The 15,797-nt window shown below is 37.2% G+C and overlaps 1 protein-coding gene across 2 annotated transcripts in view; it reads left to right on the plus strand.

Annotated features, from left to right (window-relative positions):
• METTL16 (methyltransferase 16, RNA N6-adenosine) overlaps nucleotides 1-15,797 on the plus strand; it is a 61,768-nt gene that overhangs the window by 12,254 nt on the left and 33,717 nt on the right. For both annotated transcript variants that reach the window (XM_057715188.1, XM_057715189.1), the window contains 4 exons: nucleotides 4,791-4,990; nucleotides 9,606-9,746; nucleotides 11,395-11,510; nucleotides 13,093-13,235. In XM_057715188.1, the coding sequence (XP_057571171.1) occupies nucleotides 4,791-4,990; nucleotides 9,606-9,746; nucleotides 11,395-11,510; nucleotides 13,093-13,235 (600 nt within the window). The remainder of the gene's footprint in view (nucleotides 1-4,790; nucleotides 4,991-9,605; nucleotides 9,747-11,394; nucleotides 11,511-13,092; nucleotides 13,236-15,797) is intronic.

The following is a 15,797-nucleotide window of genomic DNA, read 5'->3' on the forward strand; positions in this document are numbered from 1 at the left end:
AATAAATTGCTAATTTCCACGTGAGAGCTAATTTTAGTCCCTGTGTCTCCCTGTGCTCTCAGAAATGAGAATGAAAAAAGATCTTGCCTGTGTTCAGGAATTTTGAATGTCCCAGGGTGCTAAAGTGACCTAGATATTTACCTAGTAAAGTCGGATGACTTCACTTTTGTCCTACAAAAAGATTTCCAACCCTCAGATTAGTGTCTGTATTTCTTAGAAATAAGAAAACAAACACTTATTTTACTAACAAAGTCTAAGAATCAGCTCTTCATTGATTTTTGTTTGTTTTCTTCAGTTAGACTAGCTTCTGCTTGATGTCTTATACTTTTTGGTGATTGGGATGTAGTTCCTTGTTAATAAGTTGTATGTTCTATTCCATCAAAGTAAGTACATTTTTTGAAATAATGAGAATTGTTTATGTAAACAACAACTCTGAAGACAGAAAACATTAATTATATTGCTGTTTCTCTTGCTCCAGATGTTTTATGAAGCCATGTAATTAATGCTCAAGATGCACTACTATCTTTTGGTGATTGCTATCAGTGTGGAAAATATCCTGGTTTGGTCTCCAACAGAATTGGCCCTCTTTCATGGAAAACAAGTGCTCTGGAAACAAGGATCTATTTTCCTTTTTTGAAAAAGGAATTTTTTATATTATTATTATACAAACATTTATAGAGCCCTTAATGGGAAAATTACAGAAATGTATCCTTTCTACCTACATTTATAATAGTAATGTTGCATACATAAAAGAAAAAAGGTCACTGTCTATCCTGTTGAACAAGCCAGAACCCTAGGAGACCTCTGTAAACACATCCTCCCTCACCTTGCATATCAGTCCATCAACAAATCTTGTCCATTTTCCTTCCTATGTGTCTCTAGATTCCCTTCACTTTTCCCTGTCTTTGCCACTGCCACCTTTGTCCAGCCTCTTAACTCAGATGACAGCAGTAGCTTTCTAATTGGTATCTCTGCTTCCACTTGGTCCATCTTTGTTCCATACCAGACCTAAATCCTTAACATAGATTATTATTAACCTGGTGTGATTAAGAGCTCTTACTTTCACTTTCAGAAGAGTCCTGAATTAATTAATAAAATTATATGGTTACCCTAATTATAAGGTCCTACATACTCTGGCCTCTGTCTTCCTCTCCAGCCTCATTTTAAACCATGCATGCTTACCTTGCTTTCTGCATTTTAGACACAGTGGCTGTGTCTCAGTACCAGGAAGGCCCCACAAATTCTCTCCTGCCTCAGGGTCTTTGTACTTGCTCTTCTCTTTATCTGGGACCCTAAAATGCCACGTTCCCTTCCCCCCGTTCTTTCCTTTGTTAATTTTTATTCTATTTTCAGTCCTCAGGGAAGCCCTTTCTGACCTTCCTAAGGCAGTTCCACTTATTATGTAGGTTTCCCAGCACCTTGTACCTATCTTTTATAGCATTTATCACAGTGACAATTTTACATATATTTGAATGATTCTTGAATTAATAGATACCCTCTACCAGACTGTCAACTTCAGGAAAGGAGAGATTACGTCTGTATTTGCTTACTGCAATATCTCCAGCATTTTGCATGATGCCTGGCACGTAGCTGACATGTAATATCTGTTGAATGAGTAAAGGAGTGAACGCCAGCAATCACAGCCTCTTAAAGAGTCTAACCTATTCCATATAACTTAGTTGAGCAAAGTAGTGCTCAAAGAGAGTGAAGCACTTTTATCCTTCTTTTAAAGTGTGGAGTAGCCAAGTACCCAACTTTTTTTTTAATTCTACTATTTGCAATAGAGGTTGCCACCTGACTGCCTGTGAGTTGTATAAGGGTGACAGTTATTTATTGTCCACATAGATTTTTAAAGAATCAGAGAAATTTCACATAAAAATATGGGTTGCTGGTTTCATTTGAAAATTTTAGAGATCTGGCAGAACTGGGCCGGCAAACCCACTTGACATTAATTACCTAGAACTCATGGTGACCACCCCCTTTGAAATGCTCATTTGTGTCATCTGGCATAGTGCTACTAAAAGTATGGCCACTGGTCTGGCTGCTCGGCCACAAACTACTTGTTACTGTCCACAGAGGCGAGGACCTTGTGCCACACGTTTCGTTCAGCAGATACATCTTTGGTTGTGACTCTCCTTACTGTGTTGATTTACATCCTGGCACCAGCTCTGTATCTTGTCAGGGACTGGCATGTTGAGTAATACCTTGTAAATATTTGAGTTTGCAATTCCTCATTTTCACAATTTTATTTAAAATGTTAGTGCAAAATAACATTCAGAAATTTTAGGTTAGCGATTCAGTAGGTACTGCTCTTAGATCATACTGTTCATCATTTATTTTATAAAGTATCTAGGAAATTAAGTTTCTTTGATAGAAAAATTCTGAAGTTTTACATTTCAGGTTTTAAGGCTTTGAACATAGACATCAGAATTGGTTATATTCCTTTTGTATGTCTAGCAGTGAAGCTTGGTAATAGATTGGGCTACCAGTTTAGAATAAAGAATGTGAACTTATTTGAATACTTTAGTGTGGTACTCAGATGCGAACTTCTTTCCATGTATAAAAATTGACTATCATTGCTGTGTCATTGAAGGAAGTGGAGTTGACCCATCTTTTTTGAACACTGGACTGATTTCAAAGGAGTAAAATACAATACTCTTGATAGAATTAAAAGTAAAGTTTTTATAGATTTAATATCTTTTTATTGCTACATAATTTATCTTGTTGAACCTGAATTTGTACTGTTTTTTATTAAGGAAGGAATACAAAGGCAGTGCTAGTGTGTTGTTGTTGTTGTTGTTTCTATAAAATGTGAAAATTGATTGAGGCAGTTGCTGTGCTGTTGAGTGAAGCAGAACTGTGTTCATGGTTGCTTGCCCATGGATTAACTCTCTTTTATTAGCCCCCACAAATGACAAAATTAATATATATCTACCTCTGATGACTAGGAATAGACTTAATATTCCTTTAAATAGGCTTAATATATTTTAATGAGACTTTTTATTTCTAGCATATGTTTATGCAGTAAACTTCCACTTGCACTGTTTTATAGAAATTTGTCTTTAAAAGATCACAAATCCCCACCTAAACATAAAGTCAGTCACTTTTGAAGTTATTATCCTACTGACTTCGGTCCAGCATTTTGTATTTTTCACAGTGGCTGCACAGTTGCTTCTTCATCTCATTTAATGCTTTTCCTGTCTCACAAAATAGTTATATTGACACAAGGTTCTTAAAAAGTTAAATAAAAGTATATCGTATGATGTATTCCTACATATCTACTCAAGAGAAATGATGGCACATCCACATGAAGACTTATGTGTGAATATTTACAGCAGCATTGTTCATGATAGCCAAAAAAGTAGAAACAATCCGAACAGCTATCAAGTGGTGAATTAATAAACAAACCACGAATGTGGTTATTCATCCAGCATATAAACCACAGTGTGGTTATCCATACAATGGGGTATTATTGCCATAAAAAGAAATGCTACACCATGGATGAACCTCACAAACACCGTGCTAAGTGAAAGAACCCAGATGCAAAGACCATGTATTATATGATTGATTCGTATGAAATGTTCACAAAAGGCAGATCTGTGGAGACAGAAAGTACGTTAGTGGTTGCCTAGACCTGAGGGTGGAAATGAGGAGTGACTTGCAGTTGGGCATGAGGTTTCTTTTCGAGGGTGATGGAAATATTTTTAAATTGGATTGTGGTGATGGTTGCACAACTCTGTGAATATACGAAAAACTATTGTGTACTTACAGGTGAATTTATAGTATGTAAATTATTCCTCAGGAAACCTGCTAAAAATAATCACATTTAAATTTTTAAAATATATATGTATATTTATATATATATATTTATTTATTTACTGGGCTGCATCGGGTCTTCATCGCTGCACACAGGCTTTCTCTATTTGTGGCGGGTGGGGGCTACTCTTCGTTGCAGCATGTGAGCTTCTCATTGTGGTGGCTTCTCTTGTTGTGGAGCAGAGGCTCTAGGCTCATGGGCTTCTATATTTGTGGCACACGGGCTCAATAGTTGTGGCTCTAAAGCGCAGATTCAGTAGTTGTGGCGCACAGGCTTAATTGCTCCGAGGCATGTGAGATCTTCCTGGACCAGGGATTGAACCCATGCCCACTGCATTGGCAGGCAGATTCTTAACCACCAGGGAAATCCCAGTAACATGTAAAATTTGATGTTTGTAATATTTGTTATGTTTAAGTATGTTAGCCTGTTTTCATTATTAAACATTTTATGCTGCTTTCTTTCCACTTTTAAGTATGATTTTCAAAGAATGCTACCATCAAATCATGTTAATTGATAATAGTAAAAATAGCCAGCATTTGTAAAACAGTTACTATGTAGTAGGCATTATGCTAGTACTTTTCACAGATTATCTCACAGCAACTCTACATATAGGTATTATTATCCCTATTTAACAGCTGAGGAAATGGTCTCATAGGGGCTAAATAACTTGTCCAAGGTCACATAACTAAGTAAGGAGATGATTAGGCAGGAATTGGAACAGAGGTACTGTTGTCCTCTGTGCTTCATGTGTGAAGCTGCACTGTTTTTGGTGGAAGTGTGTGCTGCCTTTCATGTACTGTGCCTGTTGAACACCCATACGTGTATGCCACCATGCTGAATGTGCCACATGACTACTTATATGTGATCTTCTGGGAAATGCAGGTGGGTGTTTGGCACTGCCTGGTTGCCATAGAGCTTGTACAGTGCAGGGAGTCTCACTAATCAGTTTTACTTCTTTTTCTTCACCCTTCAGTCTTAATTTTAAAGACCCCGAAGCAGTCAGAGCTCTGACTTGTACTCTCCTAAGGGAAGATTTTGGACTTTCTATTGATATTCCACTGGAGAGACTAATTCCCACAGTTCCCTTGAGACTCAACTATATTCATTGGGTAGAAGATCTGATCGGTCATCAGGACTCCGACAGAAGTACTCTCCGAAGAGGAATTGACATAGGTTTGTGGCTTTAAATTCTTTTTTTTTTTTGCTAAATATATGTTTTATAAATTTTGCAAGGTCTTTGCAAATTCTTTGAAAACTTCCGGATATTTGTTGTGTGAAAGAAGCTGACTACAGATATCACTGTTCTTATTTGGGATACGTGGGCTTCTCTGCTATCAGTTTCTCTTGAGAAGGGATTGTCAGCACCAAACAGGGAGCAAAGGAGTAAGAGAAGTGCAGAATGAAAATGAGGCTCTTGTTTTCTTAGCTTTTCAGATTACCATGTTGGTGCCTGTGTCTGTTGGGCATTATTTTTACTCTTGATTATTTGGTGTTAGTAAAGTAGTCCCCATATTGGGATTTTGTGGTGATAGCCACTTAATAAAAGATCATGTGGGCCTGAATACTTTCAGGAATCTCTTAGATGATTATTCGTAGAGAGTATTTAATCCAAAATTAAAGGGAAGAAAAAAGGCATCGAGTTAAAGTAAGATGTTCTCTTAATTGTAAACTTCTACAATGGAGAAGGCTGTCCTGTTTGATTCATTTGGGAAAGTAAGTAGAGAAACAGAAGGAAATGAAGCCACAGTATGTTTTTTGTTGCTTTTGTTTGTTTTAACATGTTTATTTATTTATTTTCATTTTTGACTGCTTTGGGTCTTCATTGCTGCGTGTGGGCTTTCTCTAGTTGTGATGATCGGGGACTACTCTTTGTTGCGGTGCAGGGGCCTCTCAGTGCGGGGCCTTCTCTTGTTGTGGAGCGTGGGCCCTAGGTGCGCAGGCTTCAGTAATTGTGGCTTTTGGGCTCTAGAATGCAGGCTCAGTAGTTGTGGCACACAGGCTTAGTTGCTCCGCAGCATGTGGGGTCTTCCTGGACCAGGGCTCGAACCCGTGTCCCCTGCATTGGCAGGCAGATTCTTAACCACTGCACCACCTGGGAAGTCTCAGGGTATGTTTTGCGATTATAACTGTATTGTATGTTTATCTTAGACAGTGTTTTCATTTGATAGGGTTTAAAATTTGTTAATCCTTTGGCCTTTACTAATCCTTTATAAAAGGAATGAAGAATTGAATTAAAACATCTGTGGACTCTATTTTTTAATATAGTTAATAGGAAACATAGTTTCTAGATAGTAGTAAGTGTTCAACATTTGCATCCATTTTCAGTGCTTCTCATACCTGACTTTTCAGCAGCATTTATTAACCGCTTCTTTCTCCTTTATGAACTCTCCTCCATTGGCTTTCACAACACTAGACTCCTTTGGTTTTCCCTTTTTGTTTCTAGTCACTCTTCTCCCCTTTTCAGGCTTACTTTCTTATATCTAGCTATTAAATGTTGAGAATCCCTAAAGTTCAGTCTTTGACTCTGTTCTTATTCAGTACTCTACCTCTAGGCAATTTCATTCATATCTATGACTTTATTTTCTACCTCCATGTAGATAACCTGCAAATTGTATATTCCTCCAACTCAGATTACTTTTCTTGAGCTCTAGTCCCAAATATATAAGAAACTTGGATATCTCAAAAACATCTCAGACTTTGTGACATCCAAGACCGAACTCATATTCTTTCTTCCTATTTTGGTCCTCTTCCTTTGTTCCTTATTCAAGGAATCCACCACAATCCACTCTGTCATCCTTGATATTTACTTCTCTCCTTTCTCACTAACAGTGTCTATCACCATTTCCTGTTTTTCTCTCTTAAATATTTCTTAAATCACCTGCTCTTCTCCATCTCAGCTGCCACCATCCCAGTCCAAGTCACCATTATTTCTCTCTGTCTACAGAATAGTTTCTCAACTACTCTGCTCTTGTCCACTCTTTTGCCCCTCCATTTCATTTTCCAGAAAGTATGTGTAAACCCATATCTGGGGACTTCCCTGGTGGTGCAGTGGCTAAGACTCTGTGCTCCCAATGCAGGGGGCCCGGTTTCGATCCCTGGTCAGGGAACTAGATCCCACATGCCTGCAACTACGAAGTTCGCATGCCGAATGCAGCACCAAAGATCCTGTGTGCCACAACTAAGACCTGATGTGGGCAGATAGCTAGATAGCTAGATATATGGATAGATAGATAGATAAATACTTTTTTTTTAAAGATTAAAGAAAAAAACATCTGAGCACATCTTTACCACTTTAATGGCTTCCTATTGCTTCTGTAATAAACACCCAAAACCTTTATTGGGCCTATTAGAATTTTCGTTGTCTGATTCCTGCCCTCTAGGTCTCTCTAAGCCTCATCTTCTCTTCTCTTTCTTGTTTTCTACACTTGTCTTCAGTTCTTCTAATAAGACTTCATGATTCTAGGCCTTTGTACATGTTGTTCCCTCTGCTTGGAATATCCCACCTTCACTTCATTAATTCTCATTTGTACTGTAGTTGTCAACTCAAGCCTTATTTTCTCAAGAAAACCTTCTCTGACCTTCCAGCATAGATACGTTCCTTGAATATGAGCTTTAGAAACCATGTTTTTTCCTTCATGGCATTTTTTTAGTTTTAAACTACACTTTCACTTGTCTGATTGATTAATGTCTTTCTCTGCCACTAGATTACTAAGTACAGAGCCTGTTACTTTTTTGCTTACTATTATACCCAAAGGCCTAACAAAGTTTCTGGCACATAGTAGGTGTTCAGTAAATGATTTGTTGAATGTTGATGGATAAATACATCATTCTTTCAACATTCAAAATTCTGAACACCTGATGAACTATGTAAAAATAATGGGGTTTAACAAAAGTTTCTTTTCTTTTATGTTCATGGCAGAAGATTGGCTGACGGGTTATTAAAAGCTTAAAAAGCTTGAGAGCCTATTTAGTACTAATTTATTTTAATTATGCCCCAAACCCTCTAAAATAACACTTGGGGATATAGGAGGTTAATGGATTTTAGCTCTTCACAAGGGGCACTCTTGCTGAAATCACAGCCATTCTAATCAGGGTTTTATATAAATTCTTCCCCCAGACCCCATTAGTTTGCTCTAATTCTGTGGTTATACACTTTCCATTTTTATTTATCATTACAAGGATTATTACCCATTTAAAAATGTCATTCAGCTTTCTAAGGGGATTAGGATGTTAGAATACAAGTCTTTTGGTCTTAAGAATTGAGAAATTTGATTTTTTTGGTGGAGGAAAGGTCTTTTACCTGCATTTATTACCCTGGTGGAACCTGATCCTTGGGCAGCTGAAGGAGTGTCCTTTTTTTCCTTTTCCTTTTAAGTGAAATTGAAGTACGAAGAGAGAGGCAGTTATGTGAGAATCAAGGGCCTGGGATCTGATCTGGATTTTTTGCCTACAGAGCTGGAAGTGCTACTTAAATTTCCTTAATTTCCTTATTCTGAGTGACTGGCTTACCAGAATAGCTAGCATGGGCTAAATAATTGTGGACTCTGAGAGGAGCTTGAGTACCCTTTACCACTCCTTCCCTCACCACCTCCCACATCCCCAAGGAGATGTTTGCCCAGTAGCATCAGGGCCAGGATGCTATTAAGTAAACATGATAGGAAGTATGGCAATCAGTGTGACTGTCAAAGAGCTTAAATGTTCTGGCCATCAGCTGTTGTCATGTCTTTTACTAGCCTGTTCTGAGTACTTAATGAGGAAGCAGTAAGTTGAGCCTGGCTTTCCTCTACGTTAGGAGTATCTCTGGCCTCTAGCTCTTCCTGCCAAATCCTTAGAAGGCTAGATGGCACCAAGATGTGGTCAGTGGAAAGTGAGTGTGGAGTGACTGGTACGGGCTGACTGTTGTGGGCCTCCAAGAAAAACACCAGCTTTTTTTCTCTTGAATATGCTCTTTAGGATCTTATTGGCCAAGATCAGTCAGTAGTTGTAAAAGCAATTATTTGTGGTTAGTATATATTCGAGTATATACTCGTCCAGTCTCTGGTTAAAGGCTCTACATACAAATTTAGAACCAAACCCTAGCTATCAGAGAGATTTTTGCCTGGAGCATTTGCGTTTTAAACTATGGTGGGGCAAGCCAGTGACTGGTGTTTTGGATCTGGATCAAATGTTTTTCCATGTCTCCACATCTAAGAAGTGAATCCTCTCTTTAGTTTTTAGGTATTTTTTGTTTTGTTTTAATTTCTGGTTTCCTTCAAATAAACTTACAGATAGATATGTGGGGAATTGGGTGGTTTAATATTATAAAAATTTTATACCTATGTATTTTTTTCTGCTTTTGTAGAATGGGGTGTATACACTGATCTATTTTAAGATATTACAGTTTTAACAAATAACACTGATTTCTTTCAAGAAAATCAAGTTTTGTGAGAGATTTAAAATGACTTTTTATAAAGTAAATTACTGTAACAGTTTTCAGTTAGTCAGTCATGTATTTTTTGATCACCCACCAATTACGCATACTTCATTTTACATATAGCGTACAAAGAGGACAGCAAGGTTTCTATTCTCTAGGAAATTTGAATCTAATTATGAGGTAAGACTAACGGACATGAAACGACTAACATACATGAAGCCAGTAGCCACAGTATGTGTATAATCGGTACTAGCTTGTGGTTTCAGCTGTTAAAGCTATATAAGAAATTCTAAGAAGAGAAGAATGGTGTTTTTGCTTATGTTCTTGCCTTCCTCTCAGGTGTGTGCATTGTGTTTTGAATTCTTATTTTACTAGGTACTGGGGCATCTTGCATCTATCCTTTACTTGGAACAACCTTAAATGGCTGGTATTTCCTTGCAACAGAAGTAGATGATATGTGCTTCAACTATGCAAAGAAGAATGTGGAACAGAATAACTTATCTGATCTTATAAAAGGTTAGCTCTGCAGAATAAATTTTCCTTTCAAGCTTTATTTATTAACCCGTGTTTCTAATTTAACACATCTCATTATCTTTTGCTTTAATATACAGACTTTGGTGATTTAGAAAATCTGGTACACTGTAATTTGGTTTGCTGCTTTGTTATCAGAATTAACTCAGAAAGAAACAGAGTAAACACTTGATCCTCATAATTTGTGGATTCTGTGTGAATTCCTCTACTTGTTAAAATTTGACTACTTGGGGCTATTTTTAGCCTCCAGATCAATACTCATGGTAGTTTTGTGGTCATTCACAGAACGTGTAAAGTGGCAAAAAATCTGAGTCACCCAACATGCGTGTTCCCAGCTGAAGCTGGACAAGGCAATGCCCTGCTGGCTTGTTTCAGTTCTCACACTGTAAACTGTCCTTGTCATGGTCTATTTAGTACCACTCTTTTTTTTTTCTTTTTTTCCACACTTTTGTGCTTTTATTGGTGATTTTGCTGTTTATAATGACCCCTAAACACAGTGCTTGATTACTGCCTAGTGTTCCTAAGTACAAGAAGGCTGTGATGTGCCCTGCAGAGAAAATACACGTGCCAGATGAGTTTCGTTCAGACATGTTATAGTACTATTGGCCGTGAGTTCAATGTTGATAAGTCAGTAAGGATATGTATTAATCGGTTGATGAAAATGTTGTGACCAGAGACTCGAACTTACCTAACCATGTATTTCTCTTAGGAGCCAGTGGTTTAGTGTTCACTAATTCAGTGTTCGTTGTGACTTTATAGAACACAACTACCACTAAAGATGAGAATCAACTGTATATAAAGTAACCTAGTCACCAAGGTTTTTAAAAGGAAGAAAACCCTGTTGATTAAACTGTATCATCTTTTTTATTTCAGTACATGGAACTATGCTACAAGTAGTTAAATCCTTTTAATGCTTAGTTACTTTTTACTTCTGTGCTTATTGTGTGTGTATATATATATATATATATATATAAAGGGCTTGCTTTTTTTTTTTTTTCATTAAAGAGACTTTATGTCTCTTTTTGGAAGAAATAGGCTTCTCTTACTAGTGTTAAACATATCATAAGGGGAGATAGTCATATATTATTAGTGAGTTTTTTAGTTATCCATTCCTATATTACAGATTACTCCAAAATCTGGCAGTGTTCAGCAATAAACATTTATTATCTCGTAGTTCCTATGTGTCAGGAATTTGGGTGTGGGCTAGCTGGGTGGTTCTGGTTCAGTCTTTCATGAGGTTGTAGTCTGAAAGATTGGAGGTAGAGATTTGTTTTCAAGATGGCTTACTACGTGGCTTTTGACAGGAAGCTACAGTTCATTGCCATGTGGATCTCTCCTGAGGGCTACTTGAGCATCCTTACAGCATGTCAGCTGGCTTTTCCTAGAGCAAGTGTTTAAAGAAATAGGGCAAGGAGCAGGCCATATTGCTTTTTACGACCTAGCCTCAGAATTGATACCCTATCACTTCCATCATATTCTTTTCGATAAAAGTGAACCATTGAGTGAAGCTACATGCAAGGAGAGGGAAATCAAACTCTACCTCTTGAAGGGACTAGAATCAAAGAGTTTGTGGACATATTTGAAAACTACCACAGTGTTAATAGTAGTTAACAGTCTCTATTTTTCCTCCTAGTGGTAAAAGTACCACAGAAGACACTCCTAATGGATGCTCTTAAAGAAGAATCTGAGATAATCTATGACTTTTGCATGTGCAACCCTCCCTTTTTTGCCAATCAGTTGGAAGCCAAGGTAAAATATCTTCTGCTTTAAAGTAGTTGAATATTTAGCTGTTTTCCTTGTTTGCAAAGGTAAGAGCAACTTTTTATTTTAGAAGCTGTATCAGTTAGGATACTTCTGGTATCAAGTGCCTGAAAACCCAATTCAGATTGACATAACAGGAAAGTTTATTGGTTTACATATCTGAGAAATCCAGCAATAGCACAGACTTCGGGAACAGTTTAATCAAGGTGTTCATTATAATATCAAGGCTGAGACTCTGTGTTTTCATGTTCCCCTTGGCTCTGATCTGGCCCTTGGTTGTTTTTGTTCTCAGGCTGGTTTACTTGTGGCAGAGTAATATTTGGGGAGTGGAAGAGGGTGAGGAGAGAACTCTTGTCTTCCTCAAACCATTTAACATCTAGATTTCTTCTGATTGAACCAACTTAGGTTACAGCCTACTCCTGCATTGGGCTTATTGGCTTAAGGAGAGGGTCACTGTTTTTACTGCAAGCTGTCATTCGATAGTAAAAAAAATGTCTGACTTAGTCTTTCCATCTTGAAATGAATATATTCACTTCATGAAATAAAATATATTTGCTTATGAATATGGAAAGAGATGCACTGGCTCCAAAAACTAACCTATCAAAAATCAATAAAATACTATTGATTTAACCTAAGTTTTCCTTCATCTAGAGAAAAATTAATAGAAAGTAAATAGTATTAATCAGAAGGAAACAAGGAGCTGTGTATGCTTAAAACTTTGAGACAATAAATTGTTTTGAGAATCACTCAGACACTCTAAAAATACCATTTGCATACCTCGTAACAAAATAAATTCCAGATGGATTAAATTTGGTTGGGGGGGAGGGGTGGACAGAAATTTATTAGCAATACCAACATTCTAGATTGGAACATGAAGTGAAGCAGGATTTAAGAAGTCTAAATTTTAACCTTCAATGCAGATAAATTTTGAGAACTGTTGATAAAATAGCCACATCCTGCAGTATGTTTCTTTTGAAAAATGTCAAGATACAACATATATACGTAAAAGTACACATGCCATGAGTGTAAACTGGATTTTCCAGAGGGAATATTCTTGTAGAATCAGCATCCAGATGAAGAAATAGACTATAACTAGCACCAGATCTGAATATCTTTTTTTTGGCAACTTTAATCTATTTGGGTTATTTTTTTATATGGTGTGAGGTAAGAGTGGATTAAATATTTAAATTTTAAAAGTGACACCATAAAGTACTAGAAGAAAACAAAACTAAATATTTATATAATCTTTGGGTGGAGTATTTTCAGTGTATGATATCAAGATAGAAAACATAAAGAAAAAGTGACAGAATTGGTTACATAAAAAGGTAAAATGTTAATATGTTTAATCACAAAGATGGAAGATAAAGATCCTGGAGGGAATATTTGCATGAATGCCATTGTTTCAAATGCCATGGTTATATGATTTTTAAATCCTAAATCTAGCATGATACTTGGAAACTGAAATTATGTCTGAGCATTCTTACTCAGAACTAGGTTACAGTCAAAGACCTGGTCTTAAGGTGTAAAAACTTTTCACCAGGATTTTGTTGTTGTTGTTGTTGTTGTTCAGGGAGTAAACTCTCGAAATCCTCGAAGACCCCCACCTAGTTCTGTAAATACAGGAGGTATCACAGAGATCATGGCAGAAGGAGGTGAATTAGAGTTTGTTAAAAGGATCATCCATGACAGTTTACAACTTAAAAAAAGATTAAGGTAAGTGGGTAAGAATATTATCGCCTGTGTAATTCAGAAAGAAACCATGTCACTTAGAGGAAACGAAATCACTGTGGTCCGAAGAATAACCAGATAAAAATCGAGACGGTAGAAGGTCGTGCATCCTGCAAAGACCCTTTTTCTGAGGATGCTCTCATGCCTTTAAATGATTTGTGTTTCCTGTCATCATCTATACTACATGGATGGGAAGGAGGAAAATACCATAGGATTGTATTGCTCCCATTAGTATGGTCCTATGATGGAACAAAACTGATTCAAATATGCCTTTTGATTAGAAAACAGATGGGTTCAGATCTGTCTCATGAACCAGAATAAATTTGTTGCCTAGTCCTTGAAGCAATTTATGTTCTTGGAATCAGTCTCCCAAACAATGACAGATGTGAGGACATTGAGCTGTCAAAAACTTAATGAAGGGAAACTGAGATCACTAACCAGTTCCAGAGGAGACTTGAGGCTATTCCCTTTTAAAAGCTAATTATTTGGGACAACATACCTGTCACTAAGCAGCATAAGGTACTCAGAAAGAGCTATTTGTCTCGCTTGACTTCTCACCCTGTCAAGTGTTGTTGAAATGATGGATAATATGGTAGTTCAGACTAAAAGGGCTTTCAGCCCTAGGATTTAGCTTTATGACATAGAGAAGAATTTTTTAAAATTGTGGTAAAATACACATAACATAAAATTTGCCATCTTAACCATTTTTTAAGTGTACAATTCAGTGGCATTAATTAAGTACACTCATATTGTTGTGCTGCTAACCTCCAGAACTCTTTCTTCTTGTAAAACTAAAACTTCACACCCATTAAACAACTACTCCCCATTCCCTCTTGTCCCATAACCCCTGGCAACCACCATTCTTCTTTCTGTCTCTATGAATTTGACTATTCTAGGTACCTTATGTAAGTGGAATTGTATTTGTCCCTTTATGACCGGCTTCTTCCCCTTAGCATCATATCCTCATTCATCCGTGTTATAGCATGTTTCAGAATTTCCTTCCTTTCTAGGGCTGAATAATACTAATATTCCATTGTGTATGTATACTTCATTTTGTGTATCCATTCATCTGTTGATGGACACTTGGGTTACTGCCACATTTTGGCTGTTGTGGATTATGTGGCTTCAAACATGAATATGCAAATATTTCTTAAGCCCCTGCTTTGAATTCTTTTTGGGTAAATACCCAGAACTGGAATTGCTAAGTAGGGAGGCCTTTTTTTTTTTCCTTTTGGATTTATAGGTGTTTAAAGCCACTTATTTTAATAGAAGGCCAGTTCCAAAGTCAACAGATATCCTGACTTGTTAAATGTGAGTTTATTTAAATATGGAAAGCAACTGGATTATTGGATGATCTACCTCTTCGAAAATTTACACAATATTAAAGCCAAAGGTTAATAAATTTTTGCCTTAAATTGATATCTTCAAAGAGAAATGGTACAGATGAACCTGTTTGCAAGGCAGAAATAGACACAGACGTAGAGAACAAATGTATGGACACCACGGGGGGAATGGCGACGGGTGGGATGAATTGGGAGATTGGGATCAACATGTATACAGTAATATGTATAAAATAGATAACTAATGAGAACCTGCTGTATAGCACAGGGAACTTTACTTAATGCTCTAAGGTGACCTAAATGGGAAGGAAATCCAAAGAAGAGGGGATATATGTAAAGTAACAGAGCACTGACACTCATGACAGTAGATAACCAGGGCCATGGGGTCATTTCAGTATCTGTCAGCTTTTGAGGGAACTGGAGTCATCCAAGAAAATGGGAAGGTTGTTTTCAGGAGCCTTTCGATCAGTAAATTTCTGTTATTTCCAAAGTTCCATTTGAACCACAAAAAATATGTTTTAAGTGAATACCGTTCTAAGGGAGAGGAGATTGGTCAGTACATTCCAAGTCTGCCTGTACCTGGCTCTGTAGCAGCCCACACAGTGGATGAAAAGTGAACATTTGCTGGGAAGGGTAAATGGCTAGAGCCCTCCATGTCTCCGGAGAGTCAGCCATTTCAAGGTTGGTGTCACGTATGGGAAAAGTTACCCAGTTACGATTCATTTAAAGAAAGGGTTCAGCAGTCTTGTCTGCTCTCTTAAGACTCAGGCAGGTTGAGAAGGAAGATGAAGGGAAGAAAGGAAGAATGAAGTGATTTTCATTGAAAAGAGAAGAGAGCGGTGTTTTTTGAAAGAGTATTGCTCACAAATATGGCTTACAATTTCACATCGTACTGTGGTGACTTTCATGTGTACACGTGTATATTACCAGTTCATGTCCTCCTGCATATTTTTATAGTTGACATGATGTTTATACCACTATGCAACTCTCAAATTTTGAAATGCTGTGGAAACTGCATATTTTGAAGCTATGACAAATAAGAGATTAAAAACAAGTATTTAAACCCTACCATCTGCTTCTTATTCCTCTTCTTGTTCCTAAAGAAGTGCAGAAATTAAGCCAAATTTATAACATTACAGAGTGAAATATGTTAAATCTGTTGGACTGACCTCAGTGATGGCACTCCAGATGCCTCACCTCCCCGTTA

This window comes from Hippopotamus amphibius, chromosome 17 (genome assembly GCF_030028045.1).
Source record: "Hippopotamus amphibius kiboko isolate mHipAmp2 chromosome 17, mHipAmp2.hap2, whole genome shotgun sequence".
Taxonomy (NCBI): Eukaryota; Metazoa; Chordata; class Mammalia; order Artiodactyla; family Hippopotamidae; genus Hippopotamus; species Hippopotamus amphibius.